Genomic DNA, 15,638 nt, shown 5'->3' on the forward strand with positions numbered 1-15,638 from the left:
TACTTCTACTTAAGTAACAAATGTGTGTACTTTTGACACCACTGTTTATACTATTATTGTTAAATGAAATACCTGTGGAAACTTATATACCATAACATATCATCATCATATCATACATCAGTAGAGATTGTTTTTACTTTATCACTTGGCCAAAAAACAGATTTTGCTGACAAGCTTTTGAAACGCCATGCAAGTCAGCTGTAGAAAGAGTTGGCGTATTCTCCATGTCATAGTCAGCCTCCAGCCTTCTCACTTCTCCTAGGGTTTTCACCTCTGGTCTAGAATGATCCAACTTTTGTTCGTTAGATTTCGCGCTATCATCTTCCAACTTCTTCCTTATAACAGGTCGTTTAGCCTCCAGCTTAAGGTTTCCGAGCACTCCCTTCAGGTGTTCCTTGAGGCAGTTCCCTTGCCCACCTGCCAGCACATAAAGTGCATTTTTTCTGTGATGTTCTTACTCATTTCAATGACAAATTTTAAATAGCAGACATAAAGTAATTTGGAGCTATACTGCTATTTTCTTCTTCTGTTGTTTTAAAACTTTTGTGTTTTTTTGTTGATGTAAATTATCAACAGAAACAAGCAGTCTTCTTCTCCTCTTTATTTAGTCTATTGGCCATGGGTTCTCCAGCTCAGACAGTTACATGTTATCCACTTTAGTAACTGTAATAATATGTCAAAAACTTTAATTGTAACATCATATATTAATCGGTTACTGCCTAACCTATTATATTACAATAACACATCAGTTTGGTAATGCATCACTGACAACAGTAGTCAAAACCCAGAGGTGGCACATCAACAGTGCAATAACATCAAATGTTATTCAATTAATTGCCCTTTTAAATTTAATGTCAAAACCTGAACAATTTTGCTTTTTATATTTAAGTAAGTAAACTATCTTTTATTATATAGTGTTAATTTTGTGTCTAATTTTGATTTCTAAGAGCAAATATGTTTACTTCAGCATGCCAGAAAGCCAGTACATCCTTCCTCATATCTTTATGGACAGTGGGGTCCTTTTTTGTTGCAACAGAAGATACATGATGTTAAACAAAGTGGGAAAGCATTTTAGCTACCCTGATGCTGCAACATTTTCTTTATGTTTTTCTTTCCGAATGAAGTTGCTGACTCTTTTGACCATAAGAAGTTTTTCGAGATTGTCGGTCTGAAGTCCAAGTCCCCTGATGATGTGAAGAAAGTCTTCACGGTGCTGGATGCTGACAACAGCGGCTTTATAGAGGAGGAAGAGCTGAAGTGAGACAAATGCACAGAACAACAAAAAGGCTCAAACTGAAGTCAGAAACATGTCTCCTGACTGAATCTTTTGTTTTCTTTTGGTTAGATTTGTCCTGAAGGGCTTTGCCAAGGATGGCAGAGACCTGACAGACAAAGAAACCAAAACATTTTTAAGAGCGGCTGACAAGGATGGAGACGGCAAGATTGGAGTTGATGGTAAATACGAATATCTACATGTAGCTGTTAATGTCTGCATGCAGAAACACCAACATACAAAGATTACAAAATGCTTAAAGGTTACTTAAGGCAGAAGACTGTAATTCTATAGTCTCCTGTTCCCAAAAGTTCTGGGAACTTTTATCTTTAATGAAACAGGTTCACATGAAGAATCTAAAGTAAAAAGCCCCCCGAAAGTATTTTGTATATGGGGTTGGTTCTCCCACAGAAAAGGTCTATTTCTCCTAATGCCTACTTTATTGTAACCAGAAACATGGATCCTTGAACATATGTGGCAATCAAAAGCTAAAACTATTGTTGCCAATTACTAAAAAACTTGATACATAAAAGAAATAAATAGTAAAATAAAAGGACTGACTGAACATCACTCTCAATGCACAAGTAAAAAGTGTTTATTTTTGCTTTGAATCCTTTTTATTTTATTTCAAAATGACTTAAACAATGTAAATATTAAGCCTATGGGAAATAATTGAACAGATTTATATGGTTTAAATATTCATGAAAATCTATAAGTTGCTCCGTTTAAATTTTGACCAAATATTTAAACAGGATTTGTAGACTATAAGGCTTCATAACCTACAGCAGTGGTGTGTTGTAGCTATATTAGGGTAGCATGTGATTTATACAAAGGTTTATTTCAGTCATTAGAGACCTAAAACTTGAACTGAACTTAGAGTTACTGATTTGTAGACAATTCTGCTTCCCTGTCAGTTTGAAAGTTTCTCAAGTGTCTGATTTAAATGCATCTTGGACATCGTATCAGATGTCTTATCCTTCTTCAGCTAAAGTAGTAAACACATACATCCTACTCTGATTGACAAATGTTGTGTGATGCAGATAAGTAACTTCTAACTGCTTTCTGCTTCTCTGCTCATTCTCTTTCAGAATTTGCTGCCCTTGTGAAAGAATAAACAGCCACCCATCATGATGAAGTATAGCGCCCCCCCCAGCCCTCACCATCCTGACTCCATGCTCACACTCTTTCCTATTAAACACTGCACCTCACCCCCACCTCCCCCCTTGCTTTCATTGCTCCTTCCCTTTAACTTCAGCATCACTGCTGTCTTTACAAAGTGCAGAACTGCAGTGGAGTAGGCTGTATTACGCAGCCCATAGCCCCCCCAACCTCCCTAAAGTCGATTTAATTTTGCCTTTTTATACAAACTGGTCATGTTTCTGTTCATGTATAGATATAAAACACTCCTGCAGGAATAAAGCTATATACTTTTCTTTTTAAAGAACATGTACTGTAGATATTAACAGAGAACATTTCCTTTCGTCTATTTTCACGTTTTTCTCTGCCTGTTCTTCTTCTTACTTTCTTTGCTCTTTCTTCTTTTCTTCTATCAACGTCATGTCTGGCTCAGTGAACCTTCCTGTTCCTCCTCCCCTTTGCCCTCTCTCAAACCATCATCCCATCTGCTAACCATCTATCACTTTATCCTCTGATAATGAGCTGTTGTAAACAAAACCAATGACAGAAGTCAAGCTGTGAAAGATTAAAATAAAAATGTAAAAGACAAAGCCTGGACAAGTTTTTTTTTAAATATATATTTAATACTCACTTTAGATATAAAGTCCCAGCTAGAAATGTACATTCACTCATCATGAGCAAGTATGGTTAGGTTAGGTGTATGCAACTATTTTATAAAGTATGAAATAATAATAGAACATACAAGTTAAAATATTTTTGGGTGAACCAGATTTTCCCTTATTCAAAATGATACATGACCAATGATGTAAGATGCAGACCTCATCAGACAAAACACTTCTGGCGTAATCCCGACCAGATATTTGACTTCAGTTCTTTATCTAAAGAACAAAGTTAAAGTTTTTACCTGTCATTATCCATTTTCTGTAAGACACCATGTCCGCTCTAAACGTTTTATTTCATGTTTTATCCATTTCTGAACTAGATTGGATGTCTTGATTCATTGCCCTGTTGGACTAACCAATCATGATCCAGATCTAACTGTCTAGCTGCTGGTTTGGGATTAAATGTAAATAATTGCTGGTTTGTAATAAATGGCCTCTGGTGGTATTTGGGAACTGAACAAAGCAGATTAAACAAGTTTTGGTCAGTATATTAGTCCAATTGAAAGTAAAACAGCATAATACTACCACCACTATGCTGACCAGTTGTTACAGAGTTCTTCTGTTTGAATGAATCACTTTTAGTCAATAATGTCAAACTTTTCCCCAGAAGGCATTTAGATTGTCTGTTTCAGAGGTTGCAAATCTCCTCTGGAGCTTGAAGGTTCAGATCTCAGAGGAAAGGGGTTCTTTTTTTAAGCTGATCTGTACTGTCTTTGATGTGGTCGGTGATGCTGATGTTCCAGCAGAATCAGGTTTATGATAGGCTCCCGCTTTGATGATACTCAGGTTGTTCCACATCCATATTTTGTCCAATTAGAGTTTCAAAAAGATGGATATCTTCCCACTGATTTAGGAATGGATACCATTTTGCTTCCAAAGGCGTTAAACCTCAACATTTAAAACCATTTTTTGAAGCACACCTTATCACAGGCTCAGCGATATACATCTTGTTCAAAATGTGGTGAAATAGCGAGCTATATTAATAAATTTTTTTTGTGAAATCAATTTTCTACTTGTTAAACAGCTTTTAGCAAAATATTAGAAGGATGTTTGTGTTAGAGTTTGTATCGTTTTGATCTTGAGCTGAAAAAAATCACCATAGATTAAAACTTGTTCCTCTTTCAAAGGTATAGCGGAGGATGTTCTTTTTCCAGGTGGATCATCAAAATAAGTGGTCCTCCTAATTGTCAATCATTCTGGTGATTTGTTTACGTAAAGCTGTCCTACGTGTTCGTCCCCCCTACCAGTGGGTAGTCTGACAAAGTGGAAAAATTGCAGATCTTCTTTTGGAAAGCAAGGTTGTTTGAGCGATGCAAACATAGCGTGCAGGAGGAGAAATGGACTTGTGCGTGCTCTCGTACGCGTTTAATAGGCATTCCCTCTTAGGGGTGTACAGGGTTGTAAATGTGCATTTTCTTTTTAAAGCGGAGAGGGCGTGTCTTTTGAAAAATTTGCAAAAATACTCCACTATACCTACAAGTTTTTAAAAAAGCAGCCGGTATGTGAAACAAATGGAACTTTTACATTCTGGTGAGAAACTTTTATATTCCACAAAAAGTAACCCCATAATCTATTTTCGTGCAGTCGATGACATTCAAAATAGTAAAGTGTAACTTCCGGGGAAATAACCAAAAGATTTGGAAAGTAACCTTTTAATTTTTGAAAAACGCAACATTAAAAGTCACCAGATTAAACAGCCCAAACCCCCAAATTAATGATGGAATCTCAGGAAAGAAACCTGAAAGCTGTCTATGTGTGAAAAGAAATAGCTGGTTGAAGTGAAAATCCTCCACAATACCTTTAAAACATTTAAATTATTTGTTTGTCAATATTTAGCATATTTACTCAATCTGTTTTAACCTTTTAGGAGGTTTTTCACCTTTAATTGCTGTTACTTATGGAGACGAACTAAAGCAAGCTCACAGGCGTGCTTAAAGGAGCCTTGATGATCTCTAAGCGCCATATTGTTAGTATTTATTGACTAGAATGCAATAATCAAAGCTTTGATTAGAAAAAAGGTTGCTTAAATACCACCCCTTTGCAAATAAATGTTCCAAGGAAAACTTCTTGTAGAGGAAATTATTTGTTAATGAGTCCAATTCATGAATGTACACTCTCCAGTGAGAACAAGATAAAGAGGCCAGATCATGCCAAGCAGGCACTGAGTCTTTACCCAGAAGTTCCATGCTGTGTTCAAGCCATTAGCACAATTGGATTCGCACCAAGGTTCAATTTAGGTTAAGTATACCCAGGGGAGAGCCCAAATAAGCACTGCAGGAATCTTGATCTTTTTTAGTAGGACATCTTACTGCCTGAGCAAACAGATCCGAAACTTATAGGTTATCAATATATTCAGCAACTGCTTTAACAATTCATAAATCTGGCTGAATATGGAGACTGGAACAAAAACAATGAAACAGGTTGGATTCATAATCAGAAAGGAGAGCATATTTATTTTACAGTGATGAAAACCTCCATGGTACATCATATATTACTGTTAATTTATTTGATAAGTGTAAAGAAATATATGTGACAGGTTTGATTATATATTTATCAGCAGTGAGGGATACATTCAATTCGTACATAAGGTGCAGAAGTTAAAATCAATTATTATTATCCCAGACGGATGGCATGACATTATCTTTTAATACATTAAATTATTCATGACACCCAAGTTTTACACCATTTGCCTCAGGTTCTACTATTTTCTAGAAGCCATTTTCCAAAGTACATTTTCTTCACATGTAATATTTAACAACAGAAGTAATCTCACATATTGAACATGTGGGTATTAATGGAGATGGAGAAAAAGATCAGGCCCAGACATGTGGCAGGATAAAGCTTTCTTTCCAGAAGCTACAAAATAATATACATAACATACAACTAAATACATTTGAATGCATATGAAAACACTGGAATGATTGAAGAAAAAAGCTCAGGTATCTTTAATGGCTGAAAAAGTATATCCCATCCATGGATATACTCCATATTTTTTTTAGCATTTTCCTGGTATAAATTATGTGACGGTTCCCTTTGTCAACACAGGCCATGTCTCATATCAAAGGTCAAACGTAAGCTCTCTGGTAATATTTTATAGGACTTTGGTTCTGCCTTCCAAATGAGTTGGAGTAAAAACAATTAAAATATTGGTAAAACGTAAATGTAAAAATATATCCTAAGCTTTGAACACCTCATGTATCCAACCCATCAACCAAGAAAAATATGGCATCTCACCAAAATGACAGGAAGACATCATTCGGAACGAAAACTTAACAACAGAGAAAAGTGTTGCATATTAAAAGCATATTGCTAGAATGACTCACAGTCCATACCTATCTATTTAATCTGTTTCATAACCCCTCCTCCCAAGAAAATAAACAGGTGAAGTTTTCTCTACCACATAAGATCCAAATACAACCAGGTAAAGAGTGTGGCTTTAACAATACAAAATATGAAAAGAAAAGTTCAAGAGGTTTGAATACTTTCTAGCCCCTCTAAATGGGCAATTGCTGTACTCACAAGATGATTTTTATATAAAGGTTTTCAGAAAATTGATCTGGGTAAATCGGCACAGGTTTGAATACGGGTAGCATCATATAATCAGTGATTCGTTCTTGCTGATGTGCATTTTGGTTTACATCTCAGCAAAAATATTTACCTTATATTAGTTTTTTTCCTGTATCTAGGTGTATATGACAGTATTTTCTCAGAAGGCAATATGGCACACGGATGAGTGCTTTGGTTTGACAAAAGAGCCCCTTCTGCACATCCACCTGTTAAACTAAATGGAAGCATCTCTTTCCTGGAAAAGAAGTCATCTCCGATGTATTATTGGAGCAGATCTGTCATTGGTCTTAGTAGGCTTCAACTTAACTGTAGCAAATGGATTGGTCCCCCTGCAAAATACAAGGATGGAGGGAGAGAAGGAGATAGAGAGAGAAGAAAAAGACAAATCAGGTGTGAAACAATGGGTGGAGCTAAAATAATGTCTGGGATCTGGGCATACGGGGCCACAACCAGGGAGCGCTACATTTCAAACATCATTTAGTGACCTGTTTGTGTGACGTCCCGCTGATGGCCACAGTTCCTAAACGTTTTTAACTGAAATGGTTTCAGTGTGCAACTCTAATGGAAGAAAAGTCATTCTGTGTCATTTAGACCCTTGACTCCATCTACTGTTCCAGGATTTAATGGGTTCATGATACGTTTAAAAAAAAAATCTCACTTCCTCTAGAGGACAGCATCATTGATGGCCTTCATTTTAACAGCAGCGAAGATGCATCTATTATTCTTACCTTGGGAAAAGTTCGCTCTGCGGTCGGTGTGACTCTGATTTCTGCAGGAAGAAGTTGGAGAAGAAGGAGGTTAGTTAGGGCCGGCCTGTATCATCAACATCATCAACACAAACTGCTTCTTTCCACATATGCTGTTAATCTGTCCTCCTACAACAGTGCATTATCCACAAACACACCCACTGCACATTTTTGTAATAGAGATAGGAAATAGGGAACACTCAGCATGGTTTAATGCTGGTTTCACTCTTATCATTTTCAATGTTTTTTATCTTTCGCAAAGGCATATATGGAGGTGTGTTAGTTTTGCGAATAAATCTACTTCTATTATTCATTTAAATTTAACAGAGCTTCGAAACATGCTGAAGACACAGGGAAAAGGATGTTTAGGCAGTCCGTTTCTGTGGTTGAAAAGCTGCAGAAACAAACCAAACCACAGCACACATCTTTAAATTACCCCTGGGCTCACATCCTCAGCAGCTGGAGCTCCCTCCCTGCATCCACCAGAAAGAAGGCTGAGGTGTCATTGAGAACAGCACCCTGCCACAGTGCCCCTGCTGGACAGATGGGCAGATACACGTACAATACATGTAAGGAACCGCATCAAGGTTGCTATATGTTTGCTGGCTCTTTGGAAGACGGAGGGATTTTGTGAATATTTCCAAAATTTTAAAAGCCTTAATTTTATATTTTATTTGTCTTTGTAAAAAAAATAAATAAAATTAAGGTAAAGAATTGCACAAAGGATATAAAAATAAACTGAGATGAATGATATGATGAGTGTAAGAAAGTTATTTTGCATAGTGAGGTATTTTCCTTAATCAAGTGTCTTCTACTGTCTGTTAAAGAGTGCTGGATATACAGCAAGTCATTAATCTAACAGCAGTGTAAAATACTTATATTTGCTTATAAGTCCTCAGTGCATACTTTACTTTGCTCTTTCTCTCTTGTGCCTTTTCACTTTCTTACTAGAGAGGCAGAGGGACAGCTTGCGTGTGCACCTAAGCAACAAAATGAACAGCCCTTAACTGTGACTTTGCGTCTTACACAAGAGCACGGTGGCATTTGCTGGAAAAGATGGCTGGAGTTAAATGAGCTTTCAGCCTAAAAAATGACTAATCTAGCCACTGAGTCACAGCAACCCTAAATTAGATTAAGATTGAGCTCCTTCTCAAATAAAGCAAACAAAAAACAGTCCAGATGTGTTAACAAAAACATGTGAAAAGTATGTCATGGCTACTGCAAATTAGGTTGGAGGATCTGTGGTGCTGTGGGCTTATTTCTTTTTCCAAACTCCCTGAAACATTTTCACAGATCCCGGTGTCATAAATAGTTCGAGATAGAGGGAAACTGTCAGTCAAAATCTGCTGCTCTGACAGAAAACTGAAGATTGAGGTCTGTTGAAGAAAGCATTGAAATCTGCAATAAGTTCTTATCCCATGAGTTTGTTAAAACATATTTCTTCTCCTGGAAGGTTGGATTAATATAAGGTTACTTTAATTTAAGAGGAGATCATTTCAGGACTTTTTTAAACATCTACATTAAAGTTGCTGAGTGAAAATCCTCCAGAGCATTGGAAGCGAGATGCTTTTCTTTGTTTAAGATATATTAATAAAATCTTTTAAAGATCTGCAACTCTTTGAAAATAACTGAGCTGTAAAATCATTAGAATGTTGATTTAACAACATTCCTTTAATCTTCCTACAGAGAATACTTCAGTTCCATACTTCAGTCCCTAAAGTCATACGTCACATCTAGCGTGTGAATTCTATAGATCACCCAAACCTTAATGAGTATTGCCAAACAAGCAAGATGAAAATCAGCGTGAAGGAGTGAAATCTAATAATCCAAATCCATTCTCGTTCTGCTTTATTGTTTCTGTGTGTGTTCGATTGTAAAAAGTACAATCGGCTGAAAACAACAGACAGTTCAGATAAGATCATAAGATTTAGCTCAGTAAAACAATTAACTATTCATCTTCAGAGCGCTTTCTTTATCATTCTCTGACTTAATTCATTGTTTTTGGTCCCAGATCGACAGCTCTGCTTTTGTTTACTCACAGATGACGTCTGCATTGGAGGTGGAGGTGGAGGGGGTTGGGCTCCACCTGTGCTGCCGATGCTGCTGTTAGTGCTGAAGTTCTTGTTGCTTGGTTTTGGCTGATCAAACATACCATTGTTGGTACTGCTGGCTCTTGGTCTGACCAGGTTGCTCATGTTAGTGTGGAGATTGGAGTTACTAGAAGAGGGAATAGAAATTCATTTTTAGCACTTCTGCTCATTTAAGATCCCAAATCTTCCTCATATCATGCCCAGGAAGCCTTTTGCTCACATTTTGTTTCTTTATCTTGAACATAATAAATTTTACTGTGTCAGAAGGCTTAAGATCTTATAAGTATTTACCACATACGTAGATAGAATAGAACAGAATAAAAATTCCCTTTATTGTCCCACAAAGGGGAAATGCTGGTGGTACAGCGGCAAAAAGATTATAGAAAAAATGGTCACACAAATGTAGATCATAAAAGAGTCTATAAAAATAACATAATAGTAAAGAGCTGAAAAAAAAAACTATCAGAGACAAAGTACAGTAATAAAGATGTTCCCATTGTTGCTCGGCTCATTTCTATCTGTAGATATTTTGCTGTGTCCATGTCTGCAATAAAAGGATTAGTCTAATAGTTTTGGGTGGGTTTCCTAACAGCTATGGGTCACCCATATATCTTATGTAGTTCATTTTATTATTCCAGGCTTGAATTGATAATGTCCCTGTTTTAAAGCTATTAGACACCATAAATAACAGGAACAGCCTTGGAGCAATTGAACATGAGCTGTTTCTCTTTTTTTTTAATTCAGCCAAACCTCAGAAAGCATGTTTACTGTTTCAATTCGCTACTTCATCCAGTTGTAATTATTTATAACGTTTTTATTGATAGGCTGTACATTTTTAGGGATTTTGCTGCGATTCAAGGCTTTTGGGGCTTATTTCTACCCACATTCCACATCTACAGACTTAGTTTTGCTCGTCCTTCTTTGCAAAGTAGAACAACACTTTTCCCACAAGTTTTAAAGGGAGTTTGAAACGGAGGCTTGGATGTTTTCTCTTGAGGAACTAACTTCTAAACCACCATCAGTAGATTGGAGAAATTGAGAATATCAGTAATTTGTGATGCGTTTTGTACATTTTTTAATCATGAATTCCTTCAGCTCTTGTGACTGTTTCCCCTTTATGCTCTGAAATGTTCACCTGTTAAACCTCTTGGTAGATTATGGCTTTAGCTAAATGATGCATTTAGAGTGTCAGAAAACTTGTACTATGATTGCTGAACTGCAAATTTGGTAAGATTTAGGAGTTGAAATAACATAAATATCTTTTTTGCTGTTCATCCAAATGGGTTTATGTAACTTAAGTTCACCCAAATTTGCTCCAGTGTTTCCTCAAAATTCAAAAAGAATTTCAGCATGATAGTGGAAAAAAAGGTTTTGTTAGACCCTCACCAAACTCTTTAAACGTGCCCCCTTGCATGAAAATGAATTTCCAAACAATTCTTAATATCCCAAAGAATGTGGATTTTTTTTTCAGTGTGTCTGTTGTTAATAAGACCAAACATTGTAATCCCTAAAATGTACACCAAACCAAAGCAATTGTTCATGTTTAATGTTTTACTTCTCCTCGATCACTATTTTAATTATAGTAAGATGGATATATTCTTTTAAAAAAATCAGAAAAATATTAATATCCGGAAAATCAAGAGTAAATTGATGCATATTTTATTACGTTTGATTATGAAGCATCTAAGGTTGACATAGAAATCAATAGGTGAATTTACCGCAAGTTGGGGGACATTGGAGGATCATCAAGTTCTTCTACATAGGAGGCTGGAAACCATCCCTGACTGAAAATGAAGAGGGCAGATAACACAGATGGCTTCATATGGTAATTATTAATGGATATCTCATTGAGATATATGCATTCTTTCAAACCCAAACACACAGGGACGGTACCATACTTTGAACCGTTTTCAGTATTTCCGTATAGCCAGCCGTTCCTGGGCTGCTGGACCATAACCGTGATGATCTGTCCCCTGGAGAACGGCAGCAGGGTAGGATTGTTGCCAGCCGGCTGGTGGGCCACCTTGGCTCTCATGGACACACCTCCTCCGCCTCCTCGAGAGCGATAAACGCTCCCCACTGGGGACGGTGCTGGGGGAGCAACAGGTTAAACACACAGAGAGCAGTTAGCTGAAGCACGAATCTAGCTGATAAACAGGTGAAATTATTCATTAGAGGGTATGAATAGTGGGGTTTTATTTTAATTATTTTAAATGTTTGCTAAAATTTGCATGTTAAAGTTCTAATGCATTATTATTCCTAATTACATGCATTATGATTCTGAGCAGACTCCTAAATCTCCATGCTAATTTCCTTTGTTTCAGCAGCGGGAGATGCAGATAAATTGATTGTGCTCAACAAGGTGCCATTTTTCTTCTCTCCAGTGAGCACCAGCTTGGCAGCTTCAGACAGCAGGCCTGCTGTTTGCAGAGTTTCAGAAGGGCAGAAAGTTGACTATAATGAGGAGGGGTATCTCATATGGTAGGGATTGCTTATAGTCAGACGTTGATTTCTCAATATTGGGTCTATTTTTTACTTTAGATAAGCAAGCTGAATAATTAGAGATTCCTCAGAAGAATACAAATAATGTTATATTTGAAAATTATGAGGATGAATAAAGGGGAAAAGAAAAGAATGAAATAATTAGGAGCAATCAGATAAACTGGAATTAATCAGGAGTGCTGCCTGAATGTAATCTACAGGAAAAAATGAATGAGAGACACACAAAGAAATTATTCAACACTAAACTTTTTTTTGGGCTTTACTATGAAAATCTTGGCATTGTTTGAAAATGTAATAACTTATATATTTTAACTAGACAGCACTCACCCCTTGAGGGTACCCTGCCCAGAGTCATCTCCTCTCGGATCTGTCTGATGTCTTCCGACCTCATTCCTCCCTGTAAACATGTATTTATGCATAAGTCTGGCAGTATTTGATGCATTTGTCAATTTAATAGCCTCATAGCTCCAGAGAGCCATTCCTACATTTCAGCAGTTTCTTTATTGTGAGAAAACAAGCGCTTGCAAAAGTACAATTGCCATATTTTGTCACATTACAACTATAATTATAAATCTATTAGGGATTTTATTGTTACACTAATTGTGCAGTGGAAAGAAAATTATTGTAATATTTCCCCATCCACTGAGTCAACAAGTTATAGAATTATCTTTTGTTGCAAAGACAGCTGTAAGCATTACAGCAAGTTTACTTTATGTTAATTATCCTGATCAAGATCATTCAAGCCTATTCAGGTTGAATGGTGTATTTCTTTGAACCAATGTTATTAAATATATACTTCTAAATGTTTAGTCCAGATTTGGCTACTCTTTGTCCTCCTGGAAGGGGAACCTCATCATTGTGATGCAGCCATCAGCATTTTTCACCATAAAGGATGTTTTTAGGGTTAATGTTAGTGTTAGTCCGTTGGGTAATTGGAAGGTAGACCCTTTTTTGGCATCAACTGGTCAGAAAACATTCTTCCACTTTAGGAGTGTGCTCTGATTTCAACTTAAGTTGTCATCTTACCACTTTTCCTTGAAGGTCAGATTTCTATAGTCATGATTAACAGTTATCCTGCCAACTAACTTACCTACCTGAGCAATATTGCAGCTGCTTTTCTCACTGATTCCTTTCCTTACTCAGATTCATGCACCAATGGTTAGATCTATAGACCAATGTGATATTATATAGCTTAATCTATCTTAGTGTAATTAACTTTTTTCACTATTGAACCTGATCAGCCATAGCACACACATGAGTTTTGACTGAGTGAAATGTAACCCTATTGGTTAAATTCTGAGAAAAAAGAAATAGAATCAGAGCAAAAGGATTTAAGAGGCAATCCAGTCTGCTTAGACAAAAAAAACAACAACATATATTTATTTTCTTATTTGTGGTTCCTGTGTGAAAATGCCAAGAAGTTAAAGTGTTATAAATACTTTAGGGAGGTATATTTGACTTCTGTCTCTGAATAAGTCTGCTGTTGTTGAATTTAGAAGCTATATCTTCTTAAGACATTAATTACAGAATGGTTGGGATTCCTATAGCATTCCTCTGACATTGATAACTCAAAATGACGGCGTTAATCTATAAATATTTTGCTTTGTTTAGTACTCGGCTGCTACTTTTCCCAACCATGCTTGCATAAAGACAATATAGCAAGTCAACAGAAAGTCTAACTGTTAACACACTGAACATACCATTAGCTCGACAGTATTTAACAATTTATAACATCTGCCAAACAGAAAAACCCTAATCCCTCTTAATCCTGTGATTATTACTGAAATTGACGTGTGCTCCTGCCTCATCACCTTTAATTTGAGCAACAGGGTTTAATGCTGAAGTAATCCAATCATGATTACTAATGATTATTATTTCATTTTTATTTATTTATTTTACAGAATGAATGGTCTACTAAAGGTAATCTGTAATTCTTGGTTGCTCTAATTAAACCACAAACCCTCCACTGGAGGGCACCATTGTATCTGAATAATCCTTGCTGGGAATATATTTTCCTTCTGTATGACTTTGTTATTAGGAACTTCTAAAGATAAAAAGTAATTGCAGCTTTGCTGGTTTTATTTTATCTAACAAATGTTTTAGAAATTTAAAAAGAAAAAAAATATAACTTGATTTACATTCAATAAATGACTCCATGTACTCCCCAAAGACATGACTTCCCTATATTTCAGCATCATTGCTGTAGAGTTACACAGATTTTCCATGGTGGGCTCCAGCTCTACATGAATAATTTACAGACTAGACAATTGGTTGCTCAGTCAGTGGTTGACATTGTTGAACTTACAGTGTTTTCCACAGCAGCATGTTGTCTGGGCTCCGGTTGTCTGGCCTCCGGTCGTCTGGCCTCAGGTCGCCTGGCTTCAGGTCGTCTTGCCTCAGGTCGTCTGGTGGCCCCGATCTCCTCTGACCAGATATCAGCTCTCTGCAGCAGAGTTCCTCCTGTCTGCCTCATAGTAAAGAAAAGTAGGTTTAAAAGAGCCCATCAGGTCTTCACACTGTTAAAAGACATGCACTACAGGACACATTTAACGACCCTTTAATTCAGCAGTGGAATCAGAGACCTCCTTACTTATAATCTGCTCATAATGTAAGGTACTCTCACAAGATTTTTAGGGCATGGTGAGTTTCTCCCCCTATTAAGAGATAGTTTTACATCATATCCGCCTAGAGTGTTTTTGTTGCTTAGAAGCTCATCTAAGTCAGTTAAGGCCCTATTAGAGTTTAGCAAACTCAGCACGTTTGGAACTGAAGCCCGTAAAAGATTTCTTTGCCTCAATCTGAAATATGGACATGTGGATAACAAATAGCGGTAGCTATGGTAACCCTCATTATGTATGGCAGCAAGATAAATGTGAATTCTTGTCATACTAAAAGAAATTGGCCCAATGTCAAGTTATTGTTACACAAAAGTATACCAGAAACGTATAAAACTTCTATTTTAAGAATAAAAGTACAAATGAGACAAAAGTAGTCTGAAATTATTTCTAATTATTCTTAACTTGCGATGTCCCAATAAAACATTTTCATTTCCCATACAATACTGATATTTCAGCTTTAAGGAATGGCTGATACAATATTGACCTGATATGATATCAGTATGAATCATACATACTTTTATTACTTATTTTTTACTGTAGAATGTTAGAAAAGGCATGATCAAGTGACGCTATTAAAACAAAGAACAAAACTCAACAACAAAATATATGAGAGCAACTGACCCATGAAGTATTAACTGATGAGATACAGAAAATCTAAATCCAACAGAGATTCTAGATGCCGGTTAGTATAATCCAATGTTATGTTTTTGCTCAATATCTGACCGATATCCAATATTAATACCCCTATTTTTATATCTGTATTCCAGATTCTAAAATAAGCTAGAATAAGCACTGTAACACAGCTTCCTCACTTCAGAAGCAATCTAGAAATAAGTCAAACTTTCTTAAATTAAGTGTATTTAGCATTAATTTGACCAGGTGAATAAGATTATTTGCCAATGAAATGAATATTTTTACTCTTAAAATAAGATAGTTTAACAATATGCACTTGAAATAAGACAATTCAATTGTTTTCCTTGTCTTAAAAGTGAATTGTCTTTTTCCATTGGCAAAGTGTCTCATTTACCTCCTTAATTCAAGAA

General features: G+C 36.4%; 2 protein-coding genes across 5 annotated transcripts in view; one reads left to right on the forward strand and one right to left on the reverse strand.

Annotated features, from left to right (window-relative positions):
* The window catches only part of LOC107087166 (parvalbumin-7-like), a 51,348-nt gene extending 48,355 nt beyond the window's left edge, over positions 1-2,993 (forward strand). For both annotated transcript variants that reach the window (XM_015378585.1, XM_015378584.1), the window contains exons 3-5: positions 1,125-1,257; positions 1,346-1,455; positions 2,362-2,993. In XM_015378585.1, the coding sequence (XP_015234071.1) occupies positions 1,125-1,257; positions 1,346-1,455; positions 2,362-2,387 (269 nt within the window). In that variant the 3' untranslated portion in view covers positions 2,388-2,993. The remainder of the gene's footprint in view (positions 1-1,124; positions 1,258-1,345; positions 1,456-2,361) is intronic.
* A 2,559-nt stretch (positions 2,994-5,552) lies between these two features.
* The window catches only part of LOC107087172 (brain-specific angiogenesis inhibitor 1-associated protein 2-like protein 2), a 21,526-nt gene continuing 11,440 nt past the window's right edge, over positions 5,553-15,638 (reverse strand). Inside the window, exons 8-15 of one of the 3 annotated variants that reach the window (XM_015378594.1) lie at positions 14,283-14,441; positions 12,305-12,374; positions 11,374-11,566; positions 11,194-11,259; positions 9,425-9,602; positions 7,834-7,918; positions 7,368-7,408; positions 6,891-6,968 (exon numbers count right to left, since the gene is read on the reverse strand). In XM_015378594.1, coding sequence (XP_015234080.1) covers positions 7,838-7,918; positions 9,425-9,602; positions 11,194-11,259; positions 11,374-11,566; positions 12,305-12,374; positions 14,283-14,441 — 747 coding nt within the window. In that variant the 3' untranslated portion in view covers positions 6,891-6,968; positions 7,368-7,408; positions 7,834-7,837. Of the gene's footprint in view, positions 6,969-7,367; positions 7,409-7,833; positions 7,922-9,424; positions 9,603-11,193; positions 11,260-11,373; positions 11,567-12,304; positions 12,375-14,282; positions 14,442-15,638 lie in introns of all 3 variants that reach the window. The other 2 variants (XM_015378593.1, XM_015378592.1) reach the window with 2 other exon arrangements.

This window comes from Cyprinodon variegatus, unplaced genomic scaffold, assembly GCF_000732505.1.
Source record: "Cyprinodon variegatus isolate N-32 unplaced genomic scaffold, C_variegatus-1.0 Scaffold175, whole genome shotgun sequence".
Classification (NCBI taxonomy): domain Eukaryota; kingdom Metazoa; phylum Chordata; class Actinopteri; order Cyprinodontiformes; family Cyprinodontidae; genus Cyprinodon; species Cyprinodon variegatus.